The 20,661-nt window shown below is 65.3% G+C and overlaps 2 protein-coding genes across 5 annotated transcripts; both read left to right on the forward strand.

The window, feature by feature from the left end:
- The first annotated feature begins 377 nt into the window (after positions 1 to 377).
- SP1 (Sp1 transcription factor) lies at positions 378 to 14,856 on the forward strand. Of its 2 annotated transcripts, none has more exons than XM_088068750.1 (6): positions 378 to 444; positions 1,493 to 1,588; positions 2,178 to 3,678; positions 10,559 to 10,727; positions 11,086 to 11,285; positions 11,613 to 14,856. In XM_088068750.1, the coding sequence occupies exons 1-6, from the start codon at positions 439 to 441 to the stop codon at positions 11,927 to 11,929; spliced, it is 2,289 nt and encodes a 762-aa protein (XP_087924876.1). In that variant the 5' UTR covers positions 378 to 438; the 3' UTR covers positions 11,930 to 14,856. The 2 variants fall into 2 exon arrangements, with proteins under 2 accessions (XP_087924876.1, XP_014117285.1); XM_014261810.2 differs by lacking the exon at positions 378 to 444 and adding an exon at positions 867 to 1,054 and having other exon boundaries at positions 1,494 to 1,588.
- Positions 14,857 to 15,057: 201 nt separating this feature from the next.
- On the forward strand, positions 15,058 to 20,214 carry AMHR2 (anti-Mullerian hormone receptor type 2). Of its 3 annotated transcripts, XM_088068754.1 has the most exons (14): positions 15,058 to 15,151; positions 15,239 to 15,388; positions 15,976 to 16,143; positions 16,412 to 16,501; positions 16,862 to 16,971; positions 17,258 to 17,482; positions 17,683 to 17,797; positions 17,875 to 18,035; positions 18,213 to 18,360; positions 18,430 to 18,566; positions 18,833 to 18,988; positions 19,375 to 19,411; positions 19,502 to 19,833; positions 19,917 to 20,214. In XM_088068754.1, the coding sequence occupies exons 1-14, from the start codon at positions 15,139 to 15,141 to the stop codon at positions 19,962 to 19,964; spliced, it is 1,890 nt and encodes a 629-aa protein (XP_087924880.1). In that variant the 5' UTR covers positions 15,058 to 15,138; the 3' UTR covers positions 19,965 to 20,214. The 3 variants fall into 3 exon arrangements, with proteins under 3 accessions (XP_087924880.1, XP_087924881.1, XP_087924882.1); XM_088068755.1 differs by lacking the exons at positions 19,502 to 19,833; positions 19,917 to 20,214 and having other exon boundaries at positions 19,375 to 19,498; XM_088068756.1 differs by lacking the exons at positions 18,833 to 18,988; positions 19,502 to 19,833; positions 19,917 to 20,214 and having other exon boundaries at positions 19,375 to 19,488.
- Positions 20,215 to 20,661: the final 447 nt, after the last annotated feature.

Genomic DNA, 20,661 nt, shown 5'->3' on the forward strand with positions numbered 1-20,661 from the left:
CACAGCCCGCCTCCCACACTCCACTGGCCGCCGGGCACGCTCATCACGCCGCGGCCCGCGCCGCCGCGGCCGCGCCCATACGGGGTCTCCCTGCGAGCCCGCGCGGGCGCTGATAGGCTGTGCCGCCGCCCGCCCCTTCCCCCCCGCGCCCCCATTGGCCGCCGCCCCGCCGCGCTCCCCCTCCCCCACGGTGCGGGGTCCGCCCGCCCTCCTCTCCCCCCGCACCGCGCCGCCCTCGCTTCCCATTGGTCGCACTGTCCGTCGCTCCGCGGCCCGCGCGGCGCCCATTGGCTGCGGGGGCGGCGGGGGCGGGGGGCGGGGCGGCGGCCGCGGCCCGCGGCCCCTCCCTCGGCAGCCCCTCGGCGGCACCGGCGGGTTCGGCCGCTCGCCCGCCCGCGCCCCCGCCCCGCCCCGCGCGCCCCGCCCCGCCCCGGCACCATGAGCGGGAAGGACGGGGCCGGGGCCGGGCGCCGCGCGGGGCCCCGGGCACACGCAGAGGCGGCGGCGCCCGCCCGCCCGGAGGGGCCAGAGGCGGCCCCGCCCCGCCGGGCCGGGCCCCGCCGGGCCGGGCCTCGCCGCGCCGCGCCGGGGGGACCTGCCGGGGGAGGGACCCGGGGGAGGGGGGAAGGCCTCGGGGGAGGGACCGGCGGCCGCGCCGGGCAGGGCTGGAGCGGAGGAGGGGGCGGCGGGGAGTGATGGGGAGGCCCCGGGAATCGGGGCTGGGGGCGGGGGGGGGGGGGCGAGATCCCGGGGGATCGGGCGCGGAGATGGCGGTGGAGGTCGTGGGGGTGGGCGGCTGCGAGCGCAGGCACCGGGGGGCTTTCCCCCATTCCCGGGCAAGGCGCCCTGCGGGGGCGGATGCGGGAGCCGGGGGCGGGAGGGGTTGTGCGGGAGGGCGGTGGGAAGGTGAGAGCGGCCGGGGCGCGTTCAGCGACCCCTCCCCAGTGCAGACCCCGGTGAGGGGTGCTGAGGTAGAGGGCAGGACCGGGGGATGCAGCCCCGGTGGCCGGCGGAGGACGAGGAGGCTCCTGAGCGCTGGGAGAGGAAGGATTTGGTGGGAGCGGGGACCCCCGCGCTGGGCGGGTCGCGGGAGGGGCGGCCCCGGGCCGGGGGTCCCGCGGGCCGGACCCACGCGGGGGAATTCCGGGGTGGGTCCGCGGGGCCGCGGCGGGAGGTGTGTGCCCCGGCCGGCGGGCAAGGCGAGGGGGAGGCCCGGGGAGGACCCCGGCGGGGGCCAGGGAGTGTCCCGAGCTGGTGGGGAGGAGCTGGGCCCTGGAGCGCGGCCGGGTCCTCCCCTCCCCGTCCCGCTGCCAGCTCCCCTTTGGCAGCTCCCTGCTCTTCGCAGCCCCTTCCCGGCTGCACCAGGAGCACATGGTCCCCCCAGAGCCGGCCTGCCGTGTCCCTTCGGGGCCCTGCCTGGCCCTCCCGAGCCTCGCTTTGCTGCCCTGCCCCGAAATGTCCCTAACCAGGGCTGTCGCTTCCCTCCTGCGCAGACCAAGAGAGCACCGAGGAGATGTCGGCTGTGAAGCCCGACAAGGGCGAAGGCGACGCCAGCAGCACAAGCAGTGCCGGCGGTGGGGAGGCCCAGGTGAGTGGGGGGAGGATCGGCCCCCGCCCGGCCCTGCTGGCCCCGGGGAAGTCGTGGCAAAGTCCAGGGCCGGGCCGAGCTGTTTGCTGGGCCCAGGCGAGCGTTTCAGCGCGGGCAGGAAGAGGAGGGTGAGCGCTGCCAAGCAGCGCCCGTGGCTTCCCCTCCTCCCCGGCTCTCCTCAGAAACTCGCAGCTCCCCTGTGACACCACGGCCCCCGCTGGCCCCTCTCCAGCTTGTGGAGCCCAGGAACCACCCTCCTTCCCGGGGGCTTGTTGTGCTTCAGGGGGATTCCCTGCCTTTGGGGTGGAGGAGCTCTCTCCTCTCTTGGCTTTCCCAGGCAGGCTCCCTCCCCTTTCCTCCCTTGTGGGTTCGGGCTGTCCCCGCCTGACAGCCCTGTGCCTGGCAGTTGTATTTTTCCGGCTGTGGGTAGGTTTGTTCAGGAAGGAGTGTTTATCTTTACCAAGTACGCTCCTCCCTATTTTCTTTTTTTAAGGTTTTTTTGTTGTTGTTTCCCCCTTTGTTTTTTTTCCACTCCGGGCCTGCCCCTCGGGCCGCCTTCCACCCTGGTAACTCCTCCTCTCATCCCCAGGAGTCACAGCCATCCCCGCTGGCTCTGCTGGCAGCCACCTGCAGCCGCATCGAGTCTCCCAATGAGAACTCCAACAGCTCCCAGGGCCAGCAGGGCGGGAGTGGTGAGCTGGACCTCAATGCGGCCGCCGCCCAGCTCACCCAGTCGGCCAACGGCTGGCAGATCATCTCGGCGGGCTCCAGCACCCCCACGGGCTCCAAGGAGCCGGGCAGCAATGGCAGCAACGGCAGTGACGCCTCCAAGAGCCGCCCAGTCAGCACCGGGCCCTACGTGGTCACCTCGGCGTCTGGCCTGCAGAACCAGCAGGTGCTCACAGGCCTGCCGGGTGTCATCCCCAACATCCAGTACCAGGTGATTCCCCAGTTCCAGACCATCGACGGGCAGCAGCTGCAGTTTGCAACCACCCCGGCGCAGGTGAACGTGCAGCAGGATGCCTCGGGGCAGCTGCAGATCATCCCCGGCTCCAACCAGCAGATCATCACGAGCCGCGCGGGCGGCAGCAATCTCATCGCCATGCCCAACCTGCTGCAGCAGGCCGTGCCCATCCAGGGCGTGGGGCTGGCCAACAACAGCCTCTCTGGGCAGACCCAGTATGTGGCCAACGTGCCCGTGGCCCTGAACGGCAACATCACCCTGCTGCCGGTCAACAGCGTGGCTGCCAGCCTGGCCCCCACGTCCCAGACGGGCACCCTGAGCAGCTCGGGCTCGCCGGACAGCAGCTCCCAGCCTGCCACCTCGGGGGCTGCCAGCAGCTCGGGCAGCACGGCCACGTCCCAGGCCAGCTCAGGCGCCTTCTTCACCAATGCCAACAGCTACTCCACCACCACCACCACCAGTAACGTGGGCGTCATGAATTTCTCCACCAGCGCCACGGTGGGCACCAACGTGCAGGCGCAGACCCCCCAGAGGGCCAGCAGCGTCCCCAGCTCGGACTCTCTGCAGACCCCGGTGTCCGGGGTGGCCCTGCAGCCAGGGCAGCAGAAGGAGGGGGATCAGGGTCAGCAGTCGCAGCAGCAGCAGCAGCAGCAGATTCTGATCCAGCCACAGCTGGTCCAAGGAGGGCAGACAATCCAAGCCCTCCAGACCACCCCTCTGTCTGGCCAGACCTTTGCCACTCAAGCCATCTCCCAAGACACCTTGCAGAACCTGCAGCTCCAAGCCGTGCCCAACTCTGGCCCCATCATCATCCGCACGCCCACGGTGGGTCCCAACGGGCAGGTGAGCTGGCAGACCATCCAGCTGCAGAACCTGCAGGTGCAGAACCCCCAGGCGCAGACAATCACGCTGGCCCCCATGCAGGGAGTGTCACTGGGTCAGACGGGCAGCACCAGCACCACGCTGACCCCCATCGCCACCCTGCCCAGCGGCACCGTCACCGTCAATGCCGCCCAGCTCTCCTCCGTGCCGGGCCTCCAGACTATTAACCTCAGTGCCTTGGGAGCGTCCGGGATCCAGGTGCACCAGCTGCAGGGGCTGCCCCTGGCCATCGCCAACGCCCCCGGTGAGTGCTCGGGTCCCTTTGGCAGCCAGGCACGGGAAGGAGAAACGCTGGGACCCCGCGGGGCCGGAGCTGGGCTGGGCTGGGCGTGGTTGATGCCAAATGGTGTTGGCGAGTGGGGTGGGGCTTGTGCTGGACCTGGCACGGAGTGTGTTGATCACCAGAATACACTAGAGGTCTTTTTGGGGAGTTTAAGTCTTGGAAAGAAAGAGGGGAGGTGGCTGCGGGGTGGAAGTGGAGAAGAAGGGGGACATCTGGTTTTGTGCCACTGTCCAGCCCTGGTGGCCACCCAGGAGTCCCGGGTCAGGGCTGGGGTGAGGACCCGAGTCCAGCTCGGCTCCTTGGCTGCGCCTGCAAAGAGTCATGGCCATAAAACACAGGGATTAGCTGAAAACCCCATGAAAACAAACACAGTCACGGAGCCGCGGGGAATTTCCTCACAGGGGCGGAAGAAAGGGCTCATTAAGTGTCTGGGTGCTGGCGCGGGACAGCGTGACCTCAGCGTGGTCCAGACGGTCCCGTGGGCACAGGACACCCTGCTCAGATCCCCAGGGATCCATCCCGCCGGCTCCCACAGCCTGGGAAAAGCGGGATACGTGAACGTGGGAACTGAGCTGGAGCCCACTCGGCTTCCGCCGCGGAAGGGATCGATTCTGGGAACGCTCTCCACTTGCTTTTCCACTGTTTTCCTTGTTGGGTTTTTTTTCGGGTTTTTTTTTGTGTTCTGGCTCTGGCTAAAAGGGGCTGTTGCTGGATTTAGTCACAGTTGAGAGGCAGCAGAAAATGTTGCTCAATCCAGCCGGTGCTTCCCTCTCGCGAGAGGCGGCGGCTGCTCCCCCGGGCTTGTTTTGCAGCATTATTTTGGGCTGTTGCTACAGCAGCTTGGCTCGCAGGCAAGCCACGGGTCACTTTAGCCTCGGGATTAGCCTGATCCTTGGATTTCGCGGAGCGCAGGGACCCGCAGGGGCTCCCACAAGCCGGGGCTGGCAGCCGGGGGGACACGCGTGGCCTCTTGGACCCGCGGGGTGTGCCTGGGGCAGCTCCTGCCGCGGCTGGGGCTCCTTCCTTGTGCGCTCCCGGGCTCCTTCCTTGTTTTGAAGGTGCTGGAGAAAGGCATGGGCGAGCCCCAGTTCCTGTATTCGTGCCTGGCTCTGCCCTCAGAGGTGGAACAGGGAGGAACGTTCTAGAGACCACCCACCCAACACGCTCACGCTGCGGAGCAGCCGCCGCCTCCTCCTCTTTCTCCTCCTCCTCCTCCTCTCTTTTTTAGCTCAGCAGCTCTCAGCCCTTGATCCGCGGTGAAGGCTTCCCCGCAAGCGGCGGCGGCAGCAGCGGGGCCTCCTGGCTCTGTCCCCAGCCCCGAGGACATGACGCTGTCGCTGTGACACGGGGACATTTGGAAAGAAAAGCCAGAGCAGCGTTCAAAGCGTTTTTTGGGGAGCCCCAGCTCCGTGGGTTGGTCCGGGAGGCTCCCGGGATGAAATGGGGAAAGCTGTGGCCAGGACAGAGCTTTCTGACACCAGTCCAGCAGCAGGATTTGACTCCAAGCCGTGTCCCTCAGACGTGGCAATGGGTCCCTTTGTCCCCCCAGCCACCACCAGCCCCTCTCCAGGGGGCTCAGCCCTTCCAGACCTGCGTCCTTCCAGATCCGAGCTCTCCGGTGGGAATTTGAGGGAGGGGTTTGTTCCCAACGCGTCCCAAATCCCTGAACATTTTCCAAGCCTCCACGTGTGCTGGAACTTTCTGCTCCAGACAAGGAGCTGGGAGGGATTTTTGGAGCAGGGAAAGCTCCTCTGCTTCTGGGGGGAGGCAGATGGAAAATGAACCCTTGCTGGGGAGGGGACTGTAGCTGGTTTTCCTTGGATCCTGCTGCGTGTTCCGGGCTGGTGGGGAAGGAGGAGGTGCCCAGGCAGGGGTGTGGTGGCCCCAGCTGCCGCCTGGGCTGGCAGCACTGCGTGTCCTGCCCCTTCCAGAGCTCAGCTCAGCCTCCTGGGGCTTCTGTGTCCCTTCCTGAACCCCGGGGAAGGGGGGCTTTGGCTCCCAGCCCTTCGGGTCTATTGCCAATGAGGTTTTCTCCAGTTTTTTTGGCAGGGGAAAGGTCCCTCAGGGAGAAAACAACACCTGAAAAGGTCTTTAAAACTCAGATTTTTGTGCTGCTGGGTGTGACGCAGAGCCCAGCTCTATGTTAACAGGGTGGCTCGAAGGCTGTTTGTTCCCCCTGCCTGGCTGGGCTGGCAAGGAGCAGGGGCAGGGGCAGGTCTGTGACCACCAGGGCCCCGCAGAGCCAGGAAGGGGGGACTTCCTCAGCTGGCAGCACCCCAAAACCCCCCCGGGGCAGCTACCAGCGCTGCCCACATGGGCGGGCATCAGGGACCTGTGCGGTGAGGGATGGGGTGTGTGGCTCACCTGGGGGCTGCGACACCTCTGTGGGGTCTGAGAGCCACCTCGGAGTCACCTCAGCCCCAGGGAGGGGACATCCTGTCTGAGGGGGGTGATGGCAGGGATTTTGTCACGTCGGTGTTTCTCTTCCTCTTTTGTCATAGGGAGGAGGAGGAGGAGGAAAGGGACTGTTCTGAGCTCAGTGGCCTTATAGTGGCTCTGTCCTCATGTCCCTGTCCCTGTCCGAGCCCTGCTGTCCCCACATCCCTGCCCCTGTCCCAGCCTTACCTGGCCAAGGAATGTGCTGGTGACCACCAGGCAGGTCAGCACTGGAATTAACCCCCCTTGTTTTGGGGGCGCTCAGGGGATATCCCTCTTTTCAGGATGTTTGATTCCAGGGCTGGATGGAGCTGTTGGGTGGGATTGGGATTTTCTGGGCAGCTCCAGCTCCTTGGATGGAAGATGTGGGGGAATTGAGCAGTGGGTTCAGGGCTGTCCTGAAAGGAGAAGCCCTGGTGGGTGCTGGAGCCATTGGCAGTGTGTTCAGCAAACCCCTCCTGGCTCCCCCTCGGTCCTTCCAGGGCCCTTCCCAGCGTTGGGCCAGCGGCACAAAGCCCTGATTGTGTCCTGTTTGCTGGTTTTTAAGGGCAGCTTTGTAGCAGGGCCTGGATAAGGCATCCACATGGCATCGAGTGTGGCAGGGAGGGGAGTAGGGGAATCGAGCCCCGGCAGGATCCGCCCGTGACGCGCAGCCTTGTTTGTCTCACCGCACCCGTGACATCACGGCACAAACCAGCATATTGTGAAACTTCCTGCTCTAAATCCCAGCCAGGCTGGACTTTACGTTCCCTCTGGATTCCTTGGCCGACCTGGTCCGTGCCGTTCTCTGTGGGCCTGACAGGAATCCCCAGGGTTCACTTGGGAGGAGAGGGAGCAGAGCCTGCTGAGCAGTGTTGTCGCAGTTTTGGCCGGGTGAGGTTGTGCCCCACACAAAGCCCCCGTGGGTTCACCCTGTGGGTCCTGGACTCCATGGGGCAGCCCTGCTCCTCCCCGTTTTCCTCTCCCTGCTGCTGCTCCAGGCCAGGCTCAGTGGGGCTGGGAAGGGCTGGCAGCCGTGCCGGTCGGACGGGTCGGGTGCGCGGCACCCACCCCGTGACTCCTCCCGGGAGAGGTCCTGGCTCCAGACCCGTCTGCCAGGCCCTGATCTGCCTCTCCCTTTTATCTGGGCCAGCCCCAGCCCTGCTGGAGCCCCGTCCTTATCACCCCACACAGGAGACGCGTCCTGGCTCCTGGCTCTGGGGGAGTTTCCGCGTGGCTCCCTCCACAGCAGGCAGCGTCCCGACAGCTCCTCAGCCCCTCCAGCCCATCCCAGGACGCCTGGGTTAGATCCTGGGGGTGATACAGGCATCAGTTCCTCCTCGAGACTAAAAATGGGATTTGTGGCTCGGGAAAGCATCCACCCTTGATTGTGGTGAGCAAGAGGCACACAGAGGTTTGGGAGATGCCTACTGGGGCTCCCCACCTTGGGAACTGCCCTTCCCTGTCTCATCCAGGAGTTTCCTTCCTTCCACAGCCCTCACACAGGGATTTCTGCCCGGGTGTCGGGGGTGCTTTGGTGGGACCTGCCTGTGCTGCGGGGTGAGGTGCTCTGGGTGCTTCCACCCCAGCAAAGGCAAGGCAGGACCAGAGGCTACATCGCGGTTTTGTGACAATTCAGACGGGAATTTAAAGGGCAAAGGGGCTCTGTCTGTCGGTCTGCAGCATGACAGAGGCACTGGGGCATTCAGGGATCTGGCAAAGTGGATGCTGAAGTGATTCCCTGCCTCAGCTCTGTCCCCTTTTACAGACCACCTCACTCATTCCATCCCAATTTATCCCCTCTCCGTCACTCATCCTGACACACACAAACCTCCAGCAATTACAGGAGCTGCCCAAGGAGTGGCTGCTGGAGTCATCAGAGTCCAAATGAAAGCCCAGTTACTCACTGGGCTGCAGACTTCCAGCCTGCCCCATCCCCTGGTTCCTTCTCCACCACCCTGATCTCCAATTGCTGAGCCAGAGCTTGGCTCATTTGTGTGGATGAGCTCCTGGTACAGATTAACTCATTTTGCAAATCAGGGAGGGAATCAGATGGGGAAAAAACCAAGGGGACGTCCTTCCAAAGCCACTTTGTCCCTTTGTGCAGCTCTTTGGTGTGTCTGGGCAGCTGGGGTTTGTTCCGGGCAGGGCAGTGACCCCAAAAACTGGGCAGGAAATGGGGAGAACTCAAGCTGTGAGCTAGAAAATGTGGATTTTGGAGATATTTTCAGGAGCACACCCTGAGAGCTTGGGGCTGCGTGTCCCCAGGTTTTGCTTTTCTTTCTTTTCACCTGAAAACTTCCTCGTGCTTGGTGCCAGCTCTCCCCCCTCCCTCACCCTCTGCTGCCTCTGCCCAGGCAGAGCTGCCAGAGCTACGGAGTTTGCACAATCGGCCCCGGTTTGTTGGTTTTGGGTTTTATTTCAATCTCTTCCCCTAAAAATGAACACGGGGTCTGTTCCCCTGCCTGAGGTTGGCCAGGGCGGGTGTGAGAGCTCCTCTCTCCTCCCCGCCGGGCATTTTTCACCTCCTGGTCGTTTGCTAAATAAAGCAAACAAACCCCAGCTTTTTCCTGCACAAGGAGCACCTTGTCTGCAGAGAATTCCAAAGCCAAAGATTCCAGGCTTTGGGGTTTTTTAGTGGGACACCAGAAACTGCTCCATTCCTGGGGGCTCTCAGAGGTCGCTGGTGGAGCAGGGCCAGGGACAGCTCCCCTCTCCTGCCTTCCCAAATCCCTCTTTCTCCCCAGGCTTCTTCCAAGGATCAAACCTCCTCTTGCTCTATTAATCACATATTTTTCCAGGGCTTTGCTGACCCGAGTGTGGAGCTTCCAGGGAAGCTTTAGTCTTAACAGGGATAACAAATGTGAATTTTCCCCTGAACCTGTTGTATCCCAGAGATTTCAGAGCTACTGCTTGGGGTGGGATGATCCCTGCAGGTCCAGGAGCTGCTGCCCTGGATTTATACCTCGCTGAGAGGTGGCCACAGACTTCCAGCAGCAGGATTTGGGTTTGTTCCCCCCACACCAAAAGGCCGGAAAACTCTGCATAGGCTTTTGCCTCTTGGAGGATCGAAGCCATTCCAAGGCATCCTGGCTGGATTCTCCCTCTCCTTGGTGTATTTCTGGGGAGAGAACTTGTGTTTTCTCCTGGCTTTTTTTTTTTTTTTTCTTCCCTTTCTTCCGTTTTTTTCCTGGTTTGTTTTTTTTGGTTTTTTTTTGTTTTGTTTTTTTCAGCAGCTCTTCCCATCCGGGGAAATCTCTAATCCGTGGCTGCAGCACAAAGCTGCCTGCGCTGGCTTAGGAAGCTTAAAAACCCCTTCAGGCCCCCCCGCCCCGTGCGAGGCTGTGACTGCAGACACGTCACGGGAGCTGCAGGGAGGGACAGGGAAGCTCCTGAAATCCTCAACTTCGCAGGGAGCTCGGGAATGTGGCCCCGAGGGCCGGGCTTCAGATGGTGTCACCCTTGGCGGTGACAGCTTCCTTCTCCAGGCCTGGCTGGGACAGCATTGCTGTGCTCCAGGGTGAGGGGCAGAGCCCAGGGGCCGCTGCCAGGCTGGGTGAGAGGAGCATCCTCGGGATATCTGGGTTATGTGCCAGGTGACAGCCCCGGTGACATCCTGGCTGCTCCTGCCCTGTCCCCCACTGTGACAGGATCGGGCTCTGCTCCTGGGGAGTGCTTGGAGCTCTGGGTGTCCTCGCCAGGCCAGCACTGCCTTTTCCCAGGGAGTCTGGATCCCTGTGGATTCGGGGGCAGCAAACCTCCCAGTCTGCTCCTGCCTTCTCTCAGCTGTCAGGACCTGCTGATGGCAGATGAGAAGGGATTGCTCAGCCCCGGCCGCCCCCAGGCCTGCTCCAGCTCTGCCACGGGGACACTGTGCAGCCAGGAGGGTGGGAATGGGACTGGGGAAGGGATGAGAGGGATAAACTGGTGGTGAGCAGGAAAAGGCTTCAGCCCCACCAACCCCCTCAGGGTGGTTTCTCTTCATCTGGGAGCTGTCCCTGTGCTTCCCTGGCCCTTGGGAGGTGGGAATTGTTCCTGGGCAGAGGCAGGGACTGCCTTCAACAGCAGCTCCTGAGGATTTCCCAACTTTCTGTGTCTTTATCCAGCTCTGTAATGGGGATAATGTGGTATCACTGGAGGATTCTGCTCTTCCAGCCTGCTTTCTTTACCCTGGGCTGGAGTTGTGCTGGAATTCTGCTGACGTAGTTGCAGTAGTTGGCAGGGGGCTGTTTCTTGGGAGAGCTGCAGCTCTTCCCTCTCCCCTGGAGATAAATGGAAGACCCAGACCAAAATGGGGGCGATCCGGAGGCTGGGGAGTGTCAGGAGAGCCGAAGGAGAAGGGTGGGATTGACGGCTCCGTCCAGCAGAGACAGGTCCCCTCCTTTCCAGGTGAGCAGCTGCCGTAAGCTCCCGTGTTCTCTTGCAGGTGAGCACGGGGCCCAGCTGGGGCTGCACAGCGGCAGCGGGGACGGGCTGGGGGACGAGAGCGCGACCGTGGAGGAGGGGGAGACCAGCCCCGACCCCCAGCCCCAGCAGGGCCGGAAAACACGGAGGGAAGCCTGCACCTGTCCCTACTGCAAGGAAGGAGAGGGCAGGTGAGGCTGCTGCCCACAGGTCTCGAAGTGCCTCGTTTTGTGGAGTTGTTTGGGTTGGAGAGGGTCCCTCGGATCATCAGGTCCAGCTGTTCCCCCCGCTCTGGCAATGCCACCCATGTCCCCAAGTGCCACATCCGTGTGGCCACCTGGGCACCCCCAGCTCCTTTCCCAGCTTTCCAGCCCTGGTTCCCCCCTCCCCGTGCCTGGAGCGCCCCATGGGGCTGCTGTGACCCAGGGGCAGGACACAAACCTCACCCCAAACCCATCAGTCCCACAGGGCCGACCAATCCCAGTCCAGCAGACCCACACCCCCCAGGCTGCTGGGATTCCCTCGGCTTTAACCCTTCCCTTCTTGCAGGAGCTCTGGGGATCCAGGGAAAAAAAAGCAGCACATCTGCCACGTGCCAGGCTGCGGGAAGGTGTACGGAAAGACCTCGCACCTGCGGGCGCACCTGCGGTGGCACACGGGGGAGAGGCCCTTCATCTGCACCTGGGTGCTGTGCGGGAAGCGCTTCACCCGCTCCGACGAGCTGCAGCGGCACAAGCGCACGCACACAGGTAGGGCTGGGGCTCCCGGCCGCCCAGGAAATCCTGGGAATTCCTCGGGCTGCCCGCTCCGACGCCTGGTGCTGCACGGGGCAGCCACGGGGATCCCCGTGCCGAGCTGAGAGCCTCTCCAGAGCCTGGGCATTGTCAGGGGGAGGCACCTTTTCCCAAGATCCCAACTTTTCCCAAAGTTCCAGCGTGTTCAAGCATTGGCCTTGATGTCTTTGACCCCCCTCAAGGGCAGGAACCTCTTCCCAAATCCCAACCTTTTCCCCCAGCCTCAGCTCCCCATCTCTCCCCGTTCCCGCTGTCCCTCACACCCCTGTCCCTCTCCCCCAGGAGAGAAGAAATTCGCCTGCCCGGAGTGCCCCAAACGCTTCATGCGCAGCGACCACCTCTCCAAGCACATCAAGACCCACCAGAACAAGAAGGGAGGCGCCACCAACGTGGCCATGAACGTCTCGGCTGTCCCCATGGACACGGCGGCCTCGGGCGAGGGCAACGGCGGCGCCACGCCCTCGGCGCTCATCGCCACCAACATGGTGGCCATGGAGGCCATCTGCCCCGAGGGCATCGCCCGCCTGGCCAGCAGCGGCATCAACGTCATGCAGGTGGCCGACCTGCAGTCCATCAACATCAGCGGCAACGGCTTCTGAGCCCGCGGCCAGCGCCGGGAGGCGCCGGAGCCGGCGGCCTCGGCACCTCCAGCACTAACCCAGCCCGGCACCGCCGCCACCTCCACTCGAAGGCCAGAGCTATATATATATATTTTTTAATTTTGGCTTGATTTTTTTTTTCTTTTTTTTCTTTTTTTTTTTTTTTGTCCCTTTTTTTTGTCCTGTTTTCCTCCCTGTCCCTCCCGCCCGCCTCCCTGCCCGAGGTCCCTCGGCGTCATCACGCCTTGGTCCTTTTAGCAAAAAAAAAAAAAAAGAAAAAAACAACAACAACAAAAAAAAAAAACAACAACCCAATGACAGAAATACCAACAAAACAACACAAAAAAAAAAAAAACCAACCCAAAAAAACAAAAAAGAAAAAAAAAAACCACAAAAAAAAAGAAGAGAAAAGATTCTATATTATTATTATATATATAAAAATATAAAATGTGTTCGTTTGAGAGAGGAGAGATGTTGCTGCGACCATGGCGTGGTCCCTCTGATGCCTTATCCTGGAGCAGGTCAGACGATGCCCGAGCTCTCCTCCCCTTCCTGGATCTCATTTTCCAGCAGGATCCCTAAACTCCCCCTCCCCGGGCTGTCGGACGCTTTGCTTTGAGGTGACTCTGTAATTCCTTTGGCATTCTCGGGGAGAGATCCCGCTGGATTTTTCACCCTTGGACTCCCACTGCCCTCCCCTGCCTTGGCAGGTGTTTTTTTAATTTTTTTCTTGGATCTTGGTTTTTTTCCAGCCGTTTTTTTGGCAAGGTTCCCTGTCCCGTGGGAGTGGAGTTGCTCCATGGGAAGGTCGTGGACAGAGGGGCTGGGACACAGCCCTGGGGGGAAAAATTGGAGCCCCCTCAGGGGGGAAAAGTTGGTGTTTTCTTTTTATTACAGCCAGCGTTGGAATTAATAATAATAGTAATAATTGGGGAAAAAGGAGAATCTGCGGAGCTCCGCCGGTCTGGAGCAAGGGGGAAGCACCACAGGGACACGAGAGATGCTCGGGGGTTTTCTTGTGGCACCGCTGGAGGTGGCTCCTGAGAAAAAAAAGAAGGGTATTGGAAATAGGGACAGCTTGGGAAAAAAAGCCCAGAAAGGGTTTTCCAGGATCCTGCTCTTCCTCCCGCGGGAGGGCTCGGTCCTTTCCGTTCTTCCTCCCACACCCTCCTCTTCCTGCCCCGGGCGCATCCCGGCTGCCCTGCATGGCTTCCATCCCAAAACGCGGCTGTGGGGTGCGGGGTGTGGATCCCCCAAAAAGGGGAAACCTGGGATTGTTCCCAAGCTCTGGGGTGAGCCCAGCCGGGTGTGAGCGGGCGGGGGCCTGGAGCTGCCCAAGAACTCCCCTGCTCCGCCTGTGGGCTCGGGGCTGGGCCCCCGGGATCGCCGCTGACCCACCGATCCCACCTGCCCAGGAAAATCGGGCGTTTTTCCCTGCCCCACGCCGCCGCCCAGTGCTTCCCACTCCGGGTGTCCCCCCACCCTTTTCCTACTCCCCCTTTTCCCAGGAGAAGCTCCAGCAGAGCCAAGACCATGGGGCAGGCGCTGGCGAGGTGCCGGGATCCCTCGGGAAGCCTCTGGATAGGACCTGACCCGGCTGCCCCGTCTCCGGCCCCGAGCTTTTCCATGCTCGGGAGCTCCAGGAGCCAGTGGGAAGCGGGAATCTTGTTTTGGGATTTTTGGTAAAAAAAAAAGACAAAAAAACACAAAGAAAAAGGAAAGGCAGCAGAAGCTCCCTGGGGAGGGGGCGCAGGGCCCGGCCCCCCAGCCCCCCCGGCTCTCTCTCTCAATATCTATTTTTGCATTTGTATATTTTTATATAGGAAACTTTAAGCATTTGTATTTTAATAACCCTGTGAAGCACTATGAGCTCCCCCCACCCCCAATCCCCCCAGCCCAAAACCCACAAACGACTGGGACAAAAAACAGGAGGGTTCTGTATTTAATGGTCAATTTGATGATTCTGCCCCCACCCCGAAGCCCCCCCGAGCCCGACTCCGTCCCCAGCGGGGATCAAGTGCCAAACCCGGTCCCGGGTCCGGTGTTGGGATGTCCCCGTGTCCCTCCCCACGGACTGGCCCCCGAGGAGCTTGGCTTTCCTATGGAAATGCAGCCGGGAGCGGGGGGCAGCGAGGGACCCCCGGGGGGGCTTTTCCCCGAGCCTGGGCTGCTCCCCTGCAGCTTTTGGGGGGATCAGAGCGTTTAGGGGAAATCAGAGCATTATCTTAGGGGGAAACCGGAGCATTTTGAGGGGCTCACACCACCAGCGCTGCTCCCAGTGCCGGATCCCACACCCCCACTTTGGCTCTGTTGGCACCGGGGTCCCCGCCCTGCTCCTGGCGCTCCCCACCCGCCCCAAACCCCCCCCGCAGCCCCCAGACCCCCCCCCAGCCATTCCCGGGACACAGAACACAAACGTGCCTTGACAAGGGGGTGACGGGCTGGGGATGAGCCCCCCCTGCTCCCCTCCCACCCCCCACACCCCGCAGAGAGTTTGGGGGGGCTCTGGGGGCTGTCCCCGAGGCTGCCCCCATCTCCCAGCTTTAATCAACTGTCACCCCTTCATTCCGGGGGGGCTGGGGCCGGTTCTCTATGCAGCGGGGGGCCCTGGGGGGTCCAGCCCCCCAAACTTGCAATAATTCTCTCCCTGTTTGATCTCGTCCCATCTCTGTTCTGTTTTAATTTGGGAAAGGGGAGGGAAGGGGGGGGTTGGTTTTTACAAATCCGGTGGCTGATGTCATAAACCTCCCTCCCCAAAGGCGATTTTTTGGGGGGGGAGGTGGTGGATGTCTTCTTTTTTGGGGTCCCAAAGTGCTATTTTTTTGTACAAAAAGACTTAGATGAAACTGTTAGTTTTGGGGGGCTCCTTTGTAAATGGGGAACGACGAGTTTTTGTAATAAACACAAGTCGCTGGCGTTGTCTGGAAGTCTGCTGGGGGATCCCTTTTGGGGGAGCACAGCCGGTTTTTGGGGGATGGCAGGGGTGCAGTCGGTCCCAGAGTGTCACCGGGGGGGGACTGGGGACACTGAGCGCGATGTGGGTGACGCAGGGAGGGGGGCCAGGCCTGGCTGTCCCCCCCCCCCAGACACCCTGGCTCTCTCCTCCCTAGTGCGGGGGCAGCACCTTCTCCTCCTCCTCTCCTTCTCTTCCTCCTCCTCCTCCTCCTCCTGCTCCTGCTCGGCTCCGCTTCCCACCCGCGGAGGCTCCCATGGGGCGCCCAGGTGGGTGCTGGGGGGCGCAGCCGGGGTTGGGGGGGCCTTTCTGAGAGAGTTAAAAGGCACCCCCAGTGCGTGTGTGTCCCCTGCCAGGCCCCCACAACCTGACCTGCGTGTCCTACAAGCACCCGAGCGTGCGGGGGGCGCTGGGGGGCGCGGGGGGGGCGGCGGCCGGCGCCGTTCGCTGCCCCCCCGGGCAGTGCTGCGTCGGCATCTGGAACCGCAGCCAGGCTCTGGTGCAGGGTGAGACCCCCGCGACCGGGGGGCTTTGGGGAGAGGGAAAGGGTGGCTGCGCTTTGAGCCCGGGACGGGGGTCTGGAGGAGCAGAAGGGGACGGGGGAGGCCGGCTTGGTCCTGCCCCGGGGGGATTTTGGGGCAGGATGGAGGGGTTGGTCCTGCCCCGGGGGGATTTTAGGGGAGGATGGAGGGGTTTGATCCTGCCCCGGGGGGATTTTAGGGGAGGATGGAGGGGTTTGATCCTGCCCCGGGGGGATTTTGGAAAGGCAGAAGGAGCTGGGGCAGGTAGGGTAGGATGGAGGTGTTGTGGGAATTTTGGGGCAGGATTGAGTGGCTTGGTCCTGCCCTGAGGGTCTTGGGGAGGCAAAAGGGGTCTGATCCTGTGCGGGGGGCAGGGAGCGGGGGCTGATCCTGGCCGGGGGGAATTGGGGAGGTTTTGGTCCCTCCCCAGCGGCTCCGCTCGGCCTTGGCCTTGAGGAGCGGCGGCGCTGGGAGGAGCGGCTGCGGGGGGGACCCGCACGGGGGGTCCCACCTGTCCCCCTGCCCCCTCCCTGTCCCCCGGCGCCCGGGGGTGACCGTGCCGCTGTTCCCAGGCTGCTGGGGCGGCCGGGGGGACGCCTGTCCCTCGGCCACCTGCGCCCCCAGCCCCGCGGGACACCCCGGCAGCTCCGTGCTCCTGTGCCTGTGCCACGGCCACCTCTGCAACGGCAACGCCACGGGGACAGCGGCCGTGGGGCTGGGGGGAACCCGCCAGGGCCCAGGTGCGGGGGCCAGGGGGTTCTGGGGGGCACTCGGGGATGGGGACACAGAGGGGGCCCACGGGGGATCCTGAGATCTTCAGGGGACCCATGGGGGATGGACCCCCAGGTGGGGAAGGTGGGACCCAGACGGGATTGGGGAGGGACTGAGTGGACCTGGGACTCACGGGGGACTGGGGAAGCCATAGGATCCCCTAAAATGCCCCCCCCCCAGCACCCCGGATACCTGGGGGCCAGGGGGACTCTGTGTCACCGCAGTCTCTGTCCCCAGTGCCCGGCCAGGGGGGATCCGTGGGGACCCTGTGGCTGTGGGGTGCCGGCCCCCTCCTCCTCATCCTCTTCACGTGTCTGGGCATCCTCGGTAGGGACAGGGGCACGGCGGGGACGGGGGGACCCCCGGGCACAGACACCCCCTACCCGATGTCCCCCGGGTGTCCCCAAACGCCACATCTGTGGCGTCCCCAGAGTGCAGGTCCCCAAGTGTTGTGTCACCCTGTCCCTGGGGCGGGGGTCCCTGCTGTCCTAGTGACCCCCTGGGGTGGGGTGTCCCAGGCGGGGTGTCCCCAGTGTCCCGGGGATCCCGGGATGCCACATTCCCCGTGTCCCCTGCGTGGTGAGGGGGGCTGCTGGTCCCCGGTGTCCCCAGGTCCGCGTCCCTGATTCGGGGGCGTTCCTCGGGGGGGGTCCCCGGATGGGGGTGTCCCTGGTGTCCCCCATCCAGGACTGCGCCGGACAAGGGCCCGCACGGGTCAGCCACCGCGGGGGGGGCGGAGAATCGGGGTCCCCCCGGAGCCCCCCAGCCCGGACCTGCCTGCGCTGCATTTCCTGCAGGTGCGGGACACCCGCGGGGCGAGGGGCAACCACGGGGAGGGCACCCATGGGGCGAGGGGCAGGCGGGGGGGGCGCCCAGGTAAGGAGGCGACGCTGGGAGGGGATGTGGGGACGCCCACGGCAAAGGGGGCATCAGTCCGGGGGTGGCACAAGGGCGCTGAGAGTGCCCGGGGAGCCCCAAAAGGTTCCCGGATATGAGGGTCCCTGCGTGGGGGGATGCCGGGGGCTGGGGACACTCGGTGCCAGCTGTGTCCCCTGTCCCCCCCCCGGTGTCCCCGCGGGGCAGGTGCTGCAGTCGGGCCGGTTCTCGGCGGTGTGGCGGGGGACGCTGCGCCAGCGGCCCGTGGCCATCAAGGCGTTCGCGGCCGGGGCTGGCCGGAGGTTCGCGGCCGAACGCGCCGTGCACGCGCTGCCGCTGATGGAGCACGAGAACGTGGCCAGGCTGCTGGACACCAGAGCGGCCGGACCCCGCGCCCGAGGGGGACTCCTGGTCCTGCAGCTCTACCCGGCCGTGGGTCACCTCGGGGGATGACAGGGGCGCACAGGGGTTTAGGGGGCTCGGGGATGTGCAAGGGGATGAGGAGGCTCGGGGGGAGGCGGTGGGACGGTCGGGGAGCACATGGGTGGGGATGGGGGGCTGGTGGGGGGAGATGCGTGGGAGATACTGGGGGGTGCCCCACGCCCCCACCCGTGTCCCTCGCGTGTCCCCAGGGCTCCCTGCGCCACTTTCTGGGGCAGCACGTGGGGACCTGGGCGGGCAGCGTGCGCCTGGCGCTGTCCCTGGCCCGCGGCTTGGCCTTCCTGCACCAGGAGCTGTGGCGTGACGGTGAGGGTGGCCCTGTCCCCGCTGTGCCCTGGGCTCCCCCAGCCCCGTCCCCCCCCGTGACCCCCGGTGCCCCCCAGGGCTGTACAAGCCCAGCGTGGTGCACCGGGACCTGAGCAGCCAGAATGTGCTGGTGCGGGAGGACGGGACCTGCGCCATCGGCGACTTCGGGCTGGCGCTGGCGCTGCCACCGCGCGCCCAGGACGGCACCGGCGCCCGGCACGCCGTGACCATCCGGAAGGTGACGGGGCGGGGTGGGACGGCGACAGCAGCGGCTCGGGAAGGGGACAGCCCAGGGTTGGGGATGGATCCGCAAATGTCGCTGGCGGCGAGGGCTGTGGGTGCCGCCTGAGCCCGTCCCCGGCGCGGGGGGCCCGGTGGCCCCGCCGGCCCCGAGCTCAGGCCCCGTGGGGCGCAGGCGGGCACCCAGCGGTACCTGGCACCCGAGATCCTGGACGAGAGCCTGGACCTGCGGGCCTGGGGCCGGGCACTGCGCCAGGCCGACGTCTACGCGCTGTCCCTGCTGCTCTGGGAGATCCTGTCCCGCTGCCAGGCCCTGAGCCCCGGTGAGCTCCGCGGGTCCCCCCGCGCTGCCCGCGGCCCCCCGGCCCCGCTGACCCCCGGCCGCCCCGCAGGAGCCCCGGTGCCGCCGTTCCGGCTGGCGTACGAGGCCGAGCTGGGCTCCAGCCCCAGCGGGGCTCAGCTGCGGCGTTTGGCTGCGGACGAGAGGCGGCGGCCGCTCATCCCCCCCGCCTGGCACCGCGCCCCCCAGGTCAGCCCCCCGGGCCCCCGGGCCGGGGGGCCGCGGCTGCTGGGGGCGCCCGCGGGGGTCCCGGGGGGTGCAGGGGGTCCCGGGGGGTGCAGGGGGTCTCGGGGGTCCGCGCCTCGGTGCCCGGGGGTGTTTGGGGGGGGTCGCTGCCCAGGGGTCCCTTCCCCGCTGCCCGGCGATGACCCTGGGGGTACCGGGGGGGTGTCCCCGTTCGCGGGTGTCATCCCCGGGTGTTTCCCCCGCTGAGCCCGGGGAGGGGGGTCCCACAGCCCGGGGGGGCTCTGCCGGAGCTGCTGGAGGATTGCTGGGACCCGGACCCCGAGGCGCGGCTCTCGGCCGAGCGGGCTCTGCAGCGGCTCCAGCGCTTGGCCGCGGGGCCCGCACCGGCCCCGGAGGACCCCGGCCCGGGGGTCGCCCCCCGCCAGGTGCGTGCGGGGAAACTGAGGCACGGGGCGGGCAGGGAGCGGCCGAGGAACCTAGCGGGGACTTGCGGGGAAACTGAGGCACGGGGCGGGCGGGGAGGAACCGGGAACCGGGCGGGAGGGGCACGGTCCGGCCCCGCCCTCGCTTCCTGCCGGGAGGGGCCGCGGCCGGAGCGAAGGTGGGAACGGAGCCCCAGGATCCCAAAATCTCCACCCCAAAATCCCCACCCCAGAATCCCCCTGCGCACCCCCAAACCTTCGACTCCCCCATTGTTCCCCCGGGACAGTCCGGGGGGGACCCCCCAAAGCTTCCGTGACTCAGTTTCCTCTTCCCCACTGCCAAGGGTGGGGAGCTCGGGAGGTCCCGCTCACCCCCTGTGCCCCCCCAGGTCCTGGAGTCTCCCACCATGTGGAACCCTGGTGCAGGTACAGGGGGGCACCCCGGTCTGGGGGGGCTGCCTTGACCCCCCCCAGGGTCAGACCCCTCCCCTCAATCTCCTCATTTTCCCCCCTCAGGACAGCCGCCCCCCCCCAACCCCGTGTACCCCCCGAACCCCACGTACCCCCCCCAGGTCCCACCCCCCAACCCCGTGTACCCCCCCCCCGCGGCGCCCCCCAACCCGCTGGGGGGGCCTGGGCAGCCCCCGTACCCCGCCGGGCCTCCCCCGTGTCCCCCGGGGCCACCTCTGGCCCCCTCGGGCCCCCCTTTGGGCCCCCCCCTGCCGCAGCCCCCCCACCCGGGGGTGCTCCCCCACCCCGGGGCGCTCCCCTCGTGCCCCCCCGCGCTGGACAAGAAGGCGGCGAAGAAGATGAAGAAGAGGATGAAGAAGGCTCACAAGAGGCACAAGGTGGGGGGGGGACCCGGGGGGGGACACAGGGGGGTCACCCCCAGTCCCCCTCGGGGGCTCATGGCTCTGCTGTCCCCCCCCAGCGCTCTTCGTCGTCGTCCTCCTCCTCCTCCTCCAGCAGCTCCGACTGAGGCTCCTGGGTGTCCCCCAGGATCAGATGGGACCCCCCAGGATCAGATGGGACCCCCCAGGACCCCCGGGACCACCAGGACCGCTCGGGACCCCCCAGGACAACCAGGAGCCACCTGGGACCTCTTGGGACCCTTGTGACCACCCGGGACCCCCCAAGACCCCCAGGAGCACCCGGGGCCCCCCTCCCCTGGTGCCGGGGGGTCCCAGGGGGTGCCCCCGCTGTCCCCCAATAAAGCTCTAGGACACCCCCATGTGTGTCAGTGTCTCCTTCGCGCCGATGGGGGCTGAGCTTCGGGGGGACACAAACCCCCAGTGCTCCTCGGGAGGGGGAACTGCCCCCCGCCCCCCATTGCCCCCCATTGCCCCCCATTGCCCCCCATTGCCCCCCATTGCCCCCTTTTGCCCTCCAGTTGCCCCATAGCTCCCCACACACAATTAGTCACCTTTAATCGCTCCCCTTTACCCGCAGCTCCCCCCGTTTCTCCCCAGAGCTGCCCCAGTGTCCCCGTTGTTCCTCAGAGCCCCCCAACGCCCCCCAATTCCTGCCAGCGCCCCCCCAGCGCCCCCGCTCCCCTTCCGGACCTCCGCGCCGCTGGGGGGCGCCGTGCGGGGCGGCGGCCGCTCTGTCCCGCCCCGCGCGCGCGGTGCGTTTCCGGGTCGGGGCGGGTGTAAATCGGGCCGCGCCCGCCGCCCCCT

This window comes from Pseudopodoces humilis, chromosome 32 (assembly GCF_049639895.1).
Source record: "Pseudopodoces humilis isolate 2021_Gansu_Grassland_sample_001 chromosome 32, ASM4963989v1, whole genome shotgun sequence".
Classification (NCBI taxonomy): domain Eukaryota; kingdom Metazoa; phylum Chordata; class Aves; order Passeriformes; family Paridae; genus Pseudopodoces; species Pseudopodoces humilis.